At 51.2% G+C, this 13,731-nt stretch overlaps 1 protein-coding gene across 1 annotated transcript; it reads left to right on the forward strand.

Moving 5' to 3' along the window:
• Positions 1-10,064: 10,064 nt before the first annotated feature.
• On the forward strand, positions 10,065-13,424 carry thoc6 (THO complex 6). The gene is made up of 13 exons (XM_033644047.2): positions 10,065-10,221; positions 11,036-11,127; positions 11,219-11,283; positions 11,362-11,465; positions 11,547-11,584; positions 11,685-11,733; positions 11,837-11,908; positions 12,001-12,103; positions 12,183-12,232; positions 12,417-12,479; positions 12,563-12,673; positions 12,764-12,892; positions 13,206-13,424. Exons 1-13 carry the CDS (start codon positions 10,207-10,209, stop codon positions 13,284-13,286), a joined length of 972 nt encoding a protein of 323 aa, XP_033499938.1. The 5' UTR covers positions 10,065-10,206; the 3' UTR covers positions 13,287-13,424.
• The last annotated feature ends 307 nt before the right edge of the window (positions 13,425-13,731 follow it).

Genomic DNA, 13,731 nt, shown 5'->3' on the forward strand with positions numbered 1-13,731 from the left:
ACCCTCATCACCATCACCCTCACCATCATCACCATCACCCTCACCATCCATCACCATCACCCTCATCACCCTCACCCTCATCACCCCTCACCCTCACCATCATCACCATCACCCTCAACACCATCACCCTCACCATCATCACCATCACCCTCATCACCCTCACCCCTCACACCTCACCACCTCACCCTCACCCTCATCACCATCACCCTCATCACCATCACCCTCACACCATCACCCTCATCACCTCACCCTCACCCTCATCACCCTCACCCTCATCACCATCACCCTCACCCTCACCCTCACCCACATCACCATCACCCTCATCACCCACACCCTCATCACCTCACCCTCACCATCATCACCATCACCCTCATCACCCTCACCCTCATCACCCTCACCCACACCAACATCACCATCACCCTCATCACCACACCCTCACCACATCACCCAACACCCTCATCACCCTCACCCTCAACACCCTCACCCACACACCCTCACCCTCATCACCATCACCCTCATCACCATCACCCTCATCACCAACACCCCATCAACCCTCACCCTCACCCTCACCCTCATCACCCTCACCCTCACCCTCATCACCCTCACCCTCACCCTCACCCCTCATCACCCTCACCCTCAACACCATCACCCTCATACACCATCACCCTCATCACCATCACCCTCACCATCACACCATCACCACTCATCACCCTCACCCTCACCCTCACCCCTCATCACCCTCACCCTCATCACCATCACCCATCACCCTCATCACCAACACCCTCATCACCCTCAACCCACACCATCCATCACCATCACCCTCACCATCATCACCATCACCCTCATCACCATCACCATCACCCTCATCACCCTCACCCTCATCACCACCACCATCACCCTCACCCTCACCCTCATCACCATCACCCTCATCACCATCACCCTCATCACCATCACCATCACCCTCACCCTCATCACCCTCACCCTCATCACCACCACCATCACCCTCACCTCACCCTCACACCATCACCCTCATCACCATCACCCCTCATCACCATCACCATCACCATCACCCTCATCACCATCACCCTCATCACCACCACCATCACCCCTCACCCTCACCCTCATCACCATCACCCTCATCACCATCACCCTCATCACCACACCATCACCCTCATCCTCACCCTCATCACCTCACCCTCACCCTCATCACCCTCATCACCCTCATCACCATCACCCTCACCCTCATCACCATCACCATCACCCTCATCACCATCACCATCACCCTCATCACCATCACCATCATCACCATCACCCTCACCCTCATCACCATCACCATCACCCTCATCACCATCACCATCACCATCATCACCATCACCCTCACCCTCATCACCATCACCACATCACCCCACCCTCATCACCATCACCATCACCATCATCACCATCACCCTCACCCTCATCACCCTCACCCTCATCACCATCACCCTCATCACCCCCACCCTCATCACCATCACCCCACCATCACCCTCATCACCCTCACCATCACCATCAACCCACCCTCACCCTCATCACCATCACCCTCATCACCACCACCATCACCCTCACCATCACCCTCACCCTCATCACCATCACCCTCACCTCATCACCCTCACCCATCACCCTCACCTTCACCTTCACCCCTCATCACCATCACCATCACCCTCATCACCATCACCCTCATTACCCTCACCATCACCATCACCCTCACCCCTCATCACCCATCACCCTCATCACCCTCACCATCACCCTCACCCTCATCACCATCACCCTCATCACCACCACCACCATCACCATCACCATCACCCTCACCCTCATCACCATCACCCTCACCCTCATCACCCTCACCCTCATCACCCTCACCATCACCATCACCCTCATCACCATCACCATCACCCTCATCACCATCACCCTCATTACCCTCACCATCACCATCACCCTCACCCTCATCACCATCACCCTCATCACCCTCACCATCACCCTCACCCTCATCACCATCACCCTCATCACCACCACCATCACCATCACCATCACCCTCACCCTCATCACCATCACCCTCACCCTCATCACCCTCACCCTCATCACCCTCACCTTCACCATCACCCTCATCACCATCACCATCACCCTCATCACCATCACCCTCACCCACCCACCATCACCCTCACCCTCATAACCCATCACACCATCACCCTCACCCTCATCACCATCACCATCACCCTCACCCTCATCACCACCACCATCACCATCACCCTCATCACCATCACCCTCACCCTCATCACCATCACCCTCATCACCATCACCCTCATCATCATCACCATCACCCTCACACCTCACCCTCATCACCATCACCCCATCACCATCACCCTCACCACCATCACCCTCATCACCATCACCATCACCCTCACCCTCACCCTCATCACCATCACCATCACCCTCATCACCATCACCCTCACCACCATCACCCTCATCACCACCACCATCACCATCACCCTCATCACCATCACCCTCACCCTCATCACCATCACCCTCATCACCATCACCCTCACCACCATCACCCTCATCACCACCACCATCACCCTCATCACCACCACCATCACCCTCACCCTCATCACCATCACCATCACCCTCATCACCCTCACCCATCACCCTCACCCTCATCACCATCACCCTCACCCTCATCACCCTCACCATCACCCTCACCCCTCATCACCCTCACCATCACCCTCACCGTCATCACCCTCACCTTCACCATCACCCTCATCACCTTCACCCTCACCCTCATCACCACCATCACCCTCATCACCACAACCATCACCATCACCCTCATCACCATCACCATCACCCTCATCACCATCACCCTCACCACCATCACCCTCATCACCACCACCATCACCCTCATCACCATCACCATCACCCTCATCACCACCACCATCACCCTCATCACCATCACCCTCATCACCCTCACCCTCATCACCATCACCCTCATCACCCTCATCACCATCACCATCACCCTCATCACCATCACCCTCACCCTCACCATCATCACCATCACTCTCATCACCATCACCATCACCCTCACCCTCACCCTCATCACCATCACCCTCATCACCATCACCCTCACCCTCACCCTCATCACCATCACCCTCATCATCACCCTCATCACCATCACCCTCATCACCATCACCATCGCCCTCACCCTCATCACCACCACCACCACCATCACCCTCATCACCATCACCCTCACCCTCATCACCATCACCATCACCCTCATCACCATCACCCTCATCACCATCACCCTCACCCTCACCCTCACCCTCATCACCATCACCATCACCCTCATCACCATCACCCTCATCACCATCACCCTCACCACCATCATCCTCATCACCATCACCATCACCCTCACCCTCACCCTCATCACCATCACCATCACCCTCATCACCATCACCCTCACCACCATCACCCTCATCACCATCACCATCACCATCACCCTCACCCTCACCCTCATCACCATCACCCTCACCCACCATCACCCTCACCATCACCATCACCCTCATCACCACCATCATCACCCTCATCACCATCACCATCACCCTCACCCTCATCACCATCACCCTCACCCTCATCACCCTCACCCTCATCACCCTCACCTTCACCATCACCCTCATCACCATCACCCTCATCACCACCACCATCACCCTCACCATCACCCTCACCCTCATCACCATCACCCTCATTACCCTCACCATCACCATCACCCTCACCCTCATCACCATCACCCTCATCACCCTCACCATCACCCTCACCCTCATCACCATCACCCTCATCACCACCACATCACCATAACCCACCCCTCATCACCATCACCCTCACCCTCATCACCCTCACCCTCATCACCCTCACCTTCACCATCACCCTCATCACCATCACCATCACCCTCATCACACCACCCACCCTCATCCATCACCCTCACCTCACCCTCACCCTCATCACCATCACCCTCATCACCCTCACCATCACCCTCACCCTCATCACCATCACCCTCACCCTCATCACCATCACCCTCACCCTCATCACCCTCACCATCACCCTCACCCTCATCAACCTCACCCTCATCACCCTCACCCTCACCTTCACCCTCATCACCCTCACCATCACCCTCACCTTCACCCTCACACCCCTCACCATCACCCTCATCAACCTCACCCTCATCACCCTCACCCTAACCCTCATCACCCTCACCATCACCCTCACCCTCCTCACCCCATCACCACCTCACCCTCATCACCATCACCCTCACCCTCATCACCACACCCTCACCCTCATCACCCTCACCATCACCCTCACCCTCATCAACCTCACCCTCATCACCCTCACCTTCACCCTCATCACCATCACCATCACCCACTCACCTTCACCCTCATCACCCCACCATCACCCCATCAACCCACCCTCACACCCTCACCATCACCCTCACCTCACCCCATCACCCTCACCATCACCCTCATCACCTCACCCCTCATCACCCTCACCATCACCCTCACCCTCACCCTCATCCACCCTCACCATCACCCTCACCATCACCCTCACCATCACCCTCACCTCACCCTCATCACCCTCACCATCACCCTCACCATCACCCTCACCTTCACCCTCATCACCCTCACCATCACCCTCACCATCACCCTCACCTTCACCCTCATCACCCTCACCATCACCCTCACCATCACCCTCACCTTCACCCTCATCACCCTCACCATCACCCTCACCCTCACCCTCATCACCCTCACACCATCACCCTCACCATCACCCTCATCACCTCACCATCACCCTCATCAACCTCACCCTCATCACCCCACACACCCTCACCCCACCTCACCCTCGATCACCATCACCCTCACCATCACCCTCACCCTCATCACCCTCACCATCACCCTCATCAACCCACCCTCATCACCCTCACCCTCACCATCACCTTCACCCTCATCACCATCACCCTCACCCTCACCCTCACCCTCATCACCCTCACCATCACCCTCATCAACCTCACCCTCATCACCCTCACCCTCACCCTCACCTTCACCCTCATCACCATCACCCTCACCATCACCCTCACCCTCATCACCCTCACCATCACCCTCATCAACCTCACCCTCATCACCCTCACCCTCACCCTCACCTTCACCCTCATCACCATCACCCTCACCCTTACCACCACCCTCATCACCCTCACCATCACCCTCATCACCCTCACCCTCACCCTCATCACCATCACCCTCACCCTCACCATCACCCTCATCACCCTCACCATCACCCTCATCACCCTCATCACCCTCACCCTCATCACCATCACCATCACCCTCACCCTCATCACCCTCACCTTCATCACCCTCAACCCTCATCACCATCACCCTCATCACCCTCACCCTCACCCTCATCACCATCACCCTCATCACCATCACCCTCATCACCCTCATCACCATCACCCTCATCACCCTCACCCTCATCACCCTCACCCTCACCCTCATCACCATCACCCTCATCACCATCACCCTCATCACCCTCATCACCATCACCCTCATCACCCTCACCCTCATCACCCTCACCCTCATCACCATCACCCTCACCCTCATCACCATCACCATCACCCTCATCACCATCACCCTCACCATCATCACCATCACCCTCATCACCCTCACCCTCACCATCATCACCATCACCCTCATCACCCTCACCCTCATCACCCTCACCCTCACCCTCACCCTCATCACCATCACCCTCATCACCATCACCCTCACCCTCATCACCATCACCCTCACCCTCATCACCATCACCCTCATCACCCACACCCTCACCCTCATCCACCATCACCATCACCCTCATCACCATCACCATCACCCTCATCACCATCACCATCACCATCATCACCACACCCTCACCCCTCATCACCATCACCCTCACCCTCATCACCATCACCCTCATCACCCCCCACCCTCATCACCATCACCATCACCATCATCACCATCACCCTCATCACCCTCACCCTCATCACCATCACCCTCATCACCCCCACCCTCATCACCATCACCCTCACCATCACCCTCATCACCCTCACCATCACCATCACCCTCACCCACATCACCATCACCATCACCCTCACCCTCACCCTCATCACCATCACCCTCATCACCCTCATATCACCCTCATCATCACCATCACCTCCCATCACCTCACCTCATCCACATACCACACCTCACCCACCATCACCCACAACCACATCACCCATACACCACTCACCCTCACCCTCATCACCATCACCATCACCCCTCACCCCATCACCATCACCCTCACCCTCACCCTCACCCTCATCACCATCACCATCACCCTCATCACCATCACCATCACCATCACCCTCACCCTCATCACCATCACCATCACCCTCACCCTCATCACCATCACCCTCACCCTCATCACCATCACCCTCATCACCATCACCATCACCCTCATCACCATCACCCTCACCATCATCACCATCACCATCACCCTCATCACCCTCACCCTCACCCTCACCCTCATCACCATCACCCTCATCACCATCACCCTCACCCTCATCACCATCACCATCACCCTCATCACCATCACCCTCATCACCCTCACCCTCACCATCACCATCACCATCATCACCATCACCCTCACCATCATCACCATCACCCTCATCACCATCACCATCACCCTCACCATCATCACCATCACCCTCACCATCATCACCATCACCCTCATCACCATCACCATCACCCTCACCCTCACCCTCATCACCATCACCCTCATCACCATCACCATCACCCTCATCCTCACCCTCATCACCATCACCCTCACCCTCATCACCCTCATCACCCTCATCACCATCACCCTCACCCTCATCACCATCACCATCACCATCATCACCATCACCCTCATCACCATCACCATCACCATCACCCTCATCACCATCACCATCACCATCATCACCATCACCCTCATCACCATCACCATCACCCTCACCCTCACCCTCATCACCATCACCCTCATCACCATCACCCTCATCACCATCACCATCACCCTCATCCTCACCCTCATCACCATCACCCTCACCCTCATCACCCTCATCACCCTCATCACCATCACCCTCACCCTCATCACCATCACCATCACCCTCACCATCATCACCATCACCCTCACCCTCATCACCATCACCATCACCCTCATCACCATCACCATCACCATCATCACCATCACCCTCACCCTCATCACCATCACCCTCATCACCCCCACCCTCATCACCATCACCCTCACCATCACCCTCATCACCCTCACCATCACCATCACCCTCACCCTCACCCTCATCACCATCACCCTCACCCTCACCCTCATCACCATCACCATCACCCTCACCCTCATCACCATCACCCTCATCACCCTCATCACCATCACCATCACCCTCATCACCATCACCATCACCCTCACCCTCATCACCATCACCCTCATCACCCTCATCACCATCACCATCACCCTCATCACCATCACCATCACCCTCACCCTCATCACCATCACCCTCACCATCATCACCATCACCATCACCCTCATCACCATCACCATCACCCTCACCCCCACCCTCATCACCATCACCCTCACCATCACCCTCATCACCCCCACCCTCATCACCATCACCATCACCCTCACCCTCATCACCATCACCCTCACCCTCACCCTCATCACCATCACCATCACCATCACTCTCACCCTCAATACCATCACCCTCATCACCCTCATCACCATCACCATCACCCTCATCACCATCACCATCACCCTCACCCTCATCACCATCACCCTCATCACCCTCATCACCATCACCATCACCCTCATCACCATCACCATCACCCTCACCCTCATCACCATCACCCTCACCATCATCACCATCACCATCACCCTCATCACCATCACCATCACCCTCACCCCCACCCTCATCACCATCACCCTCATCACCCCCACCCTCATCACCATCACCAGCACCCTCACCCTCATCACCATCACCCTCACCCTCACCCTCACCCTCATCACCATCACCATCACCCTCATCACCATCACCATCACCCTCACCCTCACCCTCACCCTCATCACCATCACCCTCACCCTCACCCTCATCACCATCACCATCACCCTCACCCTCACCCTCACCCTCATCACCATCACCATCACCATCACCCTCATCACCATCACCATCACCCTCACCCTCACCCTCATCACCATCACCCTCACCCTCATCACCATCACCATCACCCTCACCCTCACCCTCATCACCATCACCCTCACCCTCACCCTCATCACCCTCACCATCACCCTCATCACCCTCACCCTCATCACCCTCACCCTCATCACCATCACCCTCACCCTCACCCTCATCACCCTCACCCTCATCACCCTCACCCTCACCATATGTTTTGTCATATTTCCATCTTTAACTCACAGACATGTTTTATAACTTCTGTTTGTTTGGTCACTTTTTAGTTTCTGTTTTTCTGACTTACAACTTTATTCTCAAAATCTCCGAATTTTTTTTCTTCAATGTGGCCCTAATACTCCGTCGTACTGTTGGAATGAGCTGCGTTTAAAAAAATAAAAAATAAAAAGAACACGACAAAACAAAATAAACAACAACAGAAAATGAACATGTGGTATTTCTATTTATTTATTTTTTGAAAATGTTTCATTTTAATAAAAGTGTTTTGTCACAGTTTGTCTTTATGATTCTTTGGAGTCTAAACTCTAAAGTGTAAGTTTGGTGTAACTCAGACAGCAGGTGGCGCTGTAACATTTTATCTTCATCTCGGAGTTGTATTGTTCAACGTGACAAATGCAAATTCATTTGAATGAATGAATGAATGAATGAGTTTCCAGTCATGTGTGAACCCAACAGTAAGTGGAGCTCTTACAGTTTCTCCCTGTCTCACCCAGCTGACACCTAAACTCACTCACACATTCTAATGTCATCATTTTTATTAATCTGACTGAATGAGCTCACAGTCCGTCTGATTATCTGTGTAAACACTGAGGTGTTTTTAATCAATGTTAAAGAGCAGCTGGTTGTTTCCTGAAGCTTTATGAACGTATTAATGCAGATACATTAAATCAGATCGATAAACATATTGATCTGCTGAGCGTCCTGATGTGAGCTGGTCTGAGGAGCTGAAGGTGACTCGCTTCAGAAATATTCATCATAACTTTTATTAATAATTCAAAGAATAAATCATTTATGACACGTTATAAACTGTACCTGCTCCTTTAGTTTCTCTCTTTATTCTCATTTTATTTTATTTACTTCCAAATATTATCACTGATAATAATATTTTACTGTTTCTTGGGGGCGGCAGTAGCTCAGTCCATAGGGACTTGGGTTGGGAACCGGAGGGTCGCCTGTTCGAGAGGTGCCAGTTCACCTCCTGGGCACTGCCGAGGTGCCCTTGAGCAAGGCACCAAACCCCCCAACCGCTTGGGGCACCTGACCAAGGGTAGCCCCCTCACTCTGACATCTCTCCACTTTGTGCATGTGTGTGTGTCTTTCGGACCTGTGTGTAATTGACAAGCAAGAGTGAAAACATTGAATTTCCCCTCAGGGGATTAATAAAGGAAATAAACTTAAATTAATTAAATTAAAATTAATAAATCATACATAAATAAATACACAATCAAAGTTTAAAACTGTAATTTTAGGATTTAAAAGTATTTCAATGCAATTCAATAATTATGTTACTTTTAATAAATATATTTATAGTACTGATCTTTGATACCTGCTGTTTGTTGTCTTTTTCACAAATATTCAAAATGATCATTTTCACATAAACATCTGAGCAGTTTAAAACATTTGTGATAAAACGACTTATTATTTCATCATATTGTTTTTATTTCTTTTGTTTATGAATTATAATTTTCCGTCCTATAAAGGGTCATCAAGTTCCCGCCTAACTGCGTACTACATGTCCCAGGATCCCTTGCGTCACATGTGACATCATATTTCCTCGCCTGTGTTCCGCTCTTTCCCTCGTCGCGTCGGTCGTGATTATTGTTCTCGTTATTTACCGACTGTTTGCTCCGGTATCTGCCGCCGGTTTGGAGGCACGCGGTGTCTGTGTGAGCAGTATGGGTCCCGTCGAGGTAAAATATTCATCTGTTCATTTAAACTGAAGAATTAAAGAAGTTCACTCGTGTTTTAGATTTAAAATCTGCTCCGAGCTTCATTCGCTCTGTTGTTGTTAGAAATGTGTCCGTGCACATTAACGAGTGAAACATTGATCTGATGGATTAATATAAAACTGATAATAAGTTAATAAACATCGATTTTAACATTTATCTTTCATTTTCTGCGACCTGTGTTTGTCCTCATACGAACAGAGGCAGCTGTAGGCCAAACTCCGTTAGGAATTTTGCTAATTTTGTGTTTGCTAGCTTATTAGTAAAAAATACTGACATAGCATAACAAGTTTAAATGTTTCTTTATATTGAAGTGACTCTATTGGTTAATTCGGTTGTAGTTCAATACGTTATAATACTTAAATAACAATTGATTTTAACGCTGTTTAATCCCATTTTGCTCTCTGTTAGAGAGCTGTAGGCCAAACTACGTTAAGAATTCTGCTAATTTTGTGTTTGCTAGCTTATTAGTAAAAATACTCAAACAGCATAACACGTTTAAATAATTGTTTATGTTAAAGAGACTCTCCTGGTTCATTCGGGTCATGGTTCAGTAAGTGAAGAGGTTGTAGTCACAAGTCAGCTCCATTTGTTGCTGGTAAAACGTGGCGAATATTGGCCTGGACTTTTAGAAAATGAATGTCGGTCACGTTAAAGACATGTTGGAGGGTGAAACAGTCGAGTGTGTTCATGCCTGTGGGACAGAGGAGGTAAATAAAGGGTTAATAATAACAGCTGGTCATAAATCTAAGTATTAAATCAGTCCTGTTGTCTGCAGCTCCTCCACATGTCCGTCTTCTCTCAGAGTTTCTCTCCCTGCGGTCGATTTCTGGCAGCTGGAAACAACTATGGAGAGATTGCTGTGTTCAGGTCTCACACACACACACACACACACACACACACACACACACACGTGTTACTGTGAATCATAATAATAATCATCATGATGTTTGTGTGTCAGCCTGTCTGCAGCTCTGAGTCCAGACGCCACGGCGCTCAGTCAGAAACCTGTTCTGACCTTCACAGGTGAGTCACCTGAGTCCCTGTTAGTGTCCAGTGACATGATTTCATACTGATGGACATGTGTCTGATGTCGTCCCGCAGCTCACGAGGGCCCCGTGTTCTCGCTCCTCTCCACCGACTGTCACCTCCTCAGCGCAGGGAACGGAGAGGTGAGCGCCTGGAGCTGGAGCGAGCTCATCAAGAAGGTGAGCGACTCTTTAAGGTCGGAGGTCATGAGGTAAAGACAGACTCACCTTCGTCTCACATTTGTCTCTGTGTCTCCTCAGAACGTCAAACCTCTGTGGACAAAGAGACCAAACTACAAGTGAGACACGCCGTCTTTCTGTCCGCTCGTCCTCATGTTGTCATGTGTTACAGTAGTGACGGAACAGCCGGCTGACGGAGGTCTTTGTCTCTGTCCTCAGATCCAGTCTGGAGATCCCAGAGATCAACTCCATGGTCATCAGCCCCAGAGTGAGGACACACGAGACACTGACCTGGATCACATCAGTCTAGTCTACTTGTTGTTGTTGTTGTTGTTGTTTACCTCCTGTGAGTGACGCTGTGTGTCTCTCAGGACAACAGTCTGGTCGTTGGAGGAGGAGACAACAACATCCACATCCTGGACCTGGAGCACGGAGTCTTTAAGGTGACACGTGCAGTTTCCTGTGTGGCGACATGATGACATCATCATCATTGTCCTCTGCGTCCCTGCAGCTGACTCTGTCTCTGTGTCTCCAGTCTGTCCTCCAGGGACACTCGGACTATGTCCACTGTGTGAGCGTGAGAGAGCGGGAGGCAGAGATCCTGTCGGGGGGCGAGGACGGAGCAGTGAGGATGTGGGGTGAGTGACGGCGGCCTCTCGTCTGTCCGTAGGTCACATTAGTGTTACTGATGATGATGGTGATGATGATGTCGTTCAGACAGCAGGACGGGTCAGAGTGTCCACTGCATCGAGGTCTACAAGTACGAGGTCAGAACTCTGCTTTATGTTCAACTGTCATAATAAACATGTTCCTTCATATATGACTGTCCTTTACTCTCCTCCTCCTCCTCCTCTTCCTCCTCCTCCTGTGTGTGAAGGTGCAGTTGTCTCATGATGTGTTCGAGTGTCTGTAATCAGAGTAGGAAATTTGAGTGGCTGTGGTTTGTTTCAGAGCTGCGCCCGGCCTCAGTACGGTAAATGGATCAGCTGTGTGACGACTGACTCTGATTGGATGGTAAGAAAACACCTGCACACGCTGACTGTTGTTGTTGTTTACTTGTTGTCTACTCAGTGTTTACTGTGCGTCTCCTCCTCCAGCTGTGTGGTGGAGGTCCATCTCTGTCTCTGTGGCACCTCCGCTCTCTGTCGCCCACCTCCATCTTCCCTCTGAGCGGCTGTCAGAGACAGGCCGCCTTCTACCAGGACATGGTGAGAGTGCTGCCTTCAGGGTGTTAGTGTTGATGAGTGTGTCCAAGATCTGAACCTCCTCCTCCTCCTCCTCTTCCTCCTCCTCCTCAGATCCTGGCTGTAGGTGAAGGCCCGTTTGTGTCTCACTGTCTTATGGGTGGAGACGTCAAAGCTCAGATCCCGTGTACGCCGCAGAGCCTCAACACGCTGCAGCTCAACACCAACAGCTCCGAGCACAGGGTGAGACACTGAACGCATCATGGCGTCCACACTAAGGACGTGATGTCTGTGGACACAGAGACACGTCCACCAGCAGCTGGTCAACCGTCTCAGGAACATTCGTTTCATCAGAGCTTCTACTTTTCTCTAAAACTCATCGCCGGCACAAAATAGATTTTTTTTTTTTTTTTTTTTTTTTTTTACACATGATTACTTCCTGTTCTCACTGAGCACGCTCAGAACGGAGACACAGATGTGATGTCATCACAGAATCAGATGTTCAGCTTGTTAAACAGAAACATGATCAATAATAATAACTGTTTCCTGTGTGCAGGTGCTGACGGTGGGAGGGAGCAGCGACCACATCGACGTGTTCACGAACCTGTCGTACAGAACGTTCTCACTCAGCTTCTGACACACACACACACACACACACACACACACACACACACACAGGTTGAATGAAGAATGTTTGTGTGTCCGTCAGTATTTTTACTGACGTTAAAAACTTTTGTATCATTTAGTCTGAATAAAATATTTTTGTCTCATTTTATACAAACTGTCATTATTGTTGTTGTCATTATTGTTGTTGTTATTAGGGGTCCAAGGCAATGCATCACGTGTGCATGGCCCCGCCCACTTCCACCTAACTTTTTTTTCCCACCAAAAACTGCAAAACCTACTTTTTCAAACTCCTCCTACAGATTTTGTCCAAACTGCATGAAACTTGGCACCTCGACTCTCAAGATGGACCTGATCTAAAGTTATCAAAACAATTTTGCCCGGTCAAAAAAATGTGCGAATTATTGACGACAAAAACATTTTGCTAGCTAAAATACACACATTGTTGCATATTTTTG

This window comes from Epinephelus lanceolatus, chromosome 18 (assembly GCF_041903045.1).
Source record: "Epinephelus lanceolatus isolate andai-2023 chromosome 18, ASM4190304v1, whole genome shotgun sequence".
Lineage (NCBI taxonomy): Eukaryota > Metazoa > Chordata > Actinopteri > Perciformes > Serranidae > Epinephelus > Epinephelus lanceolatus.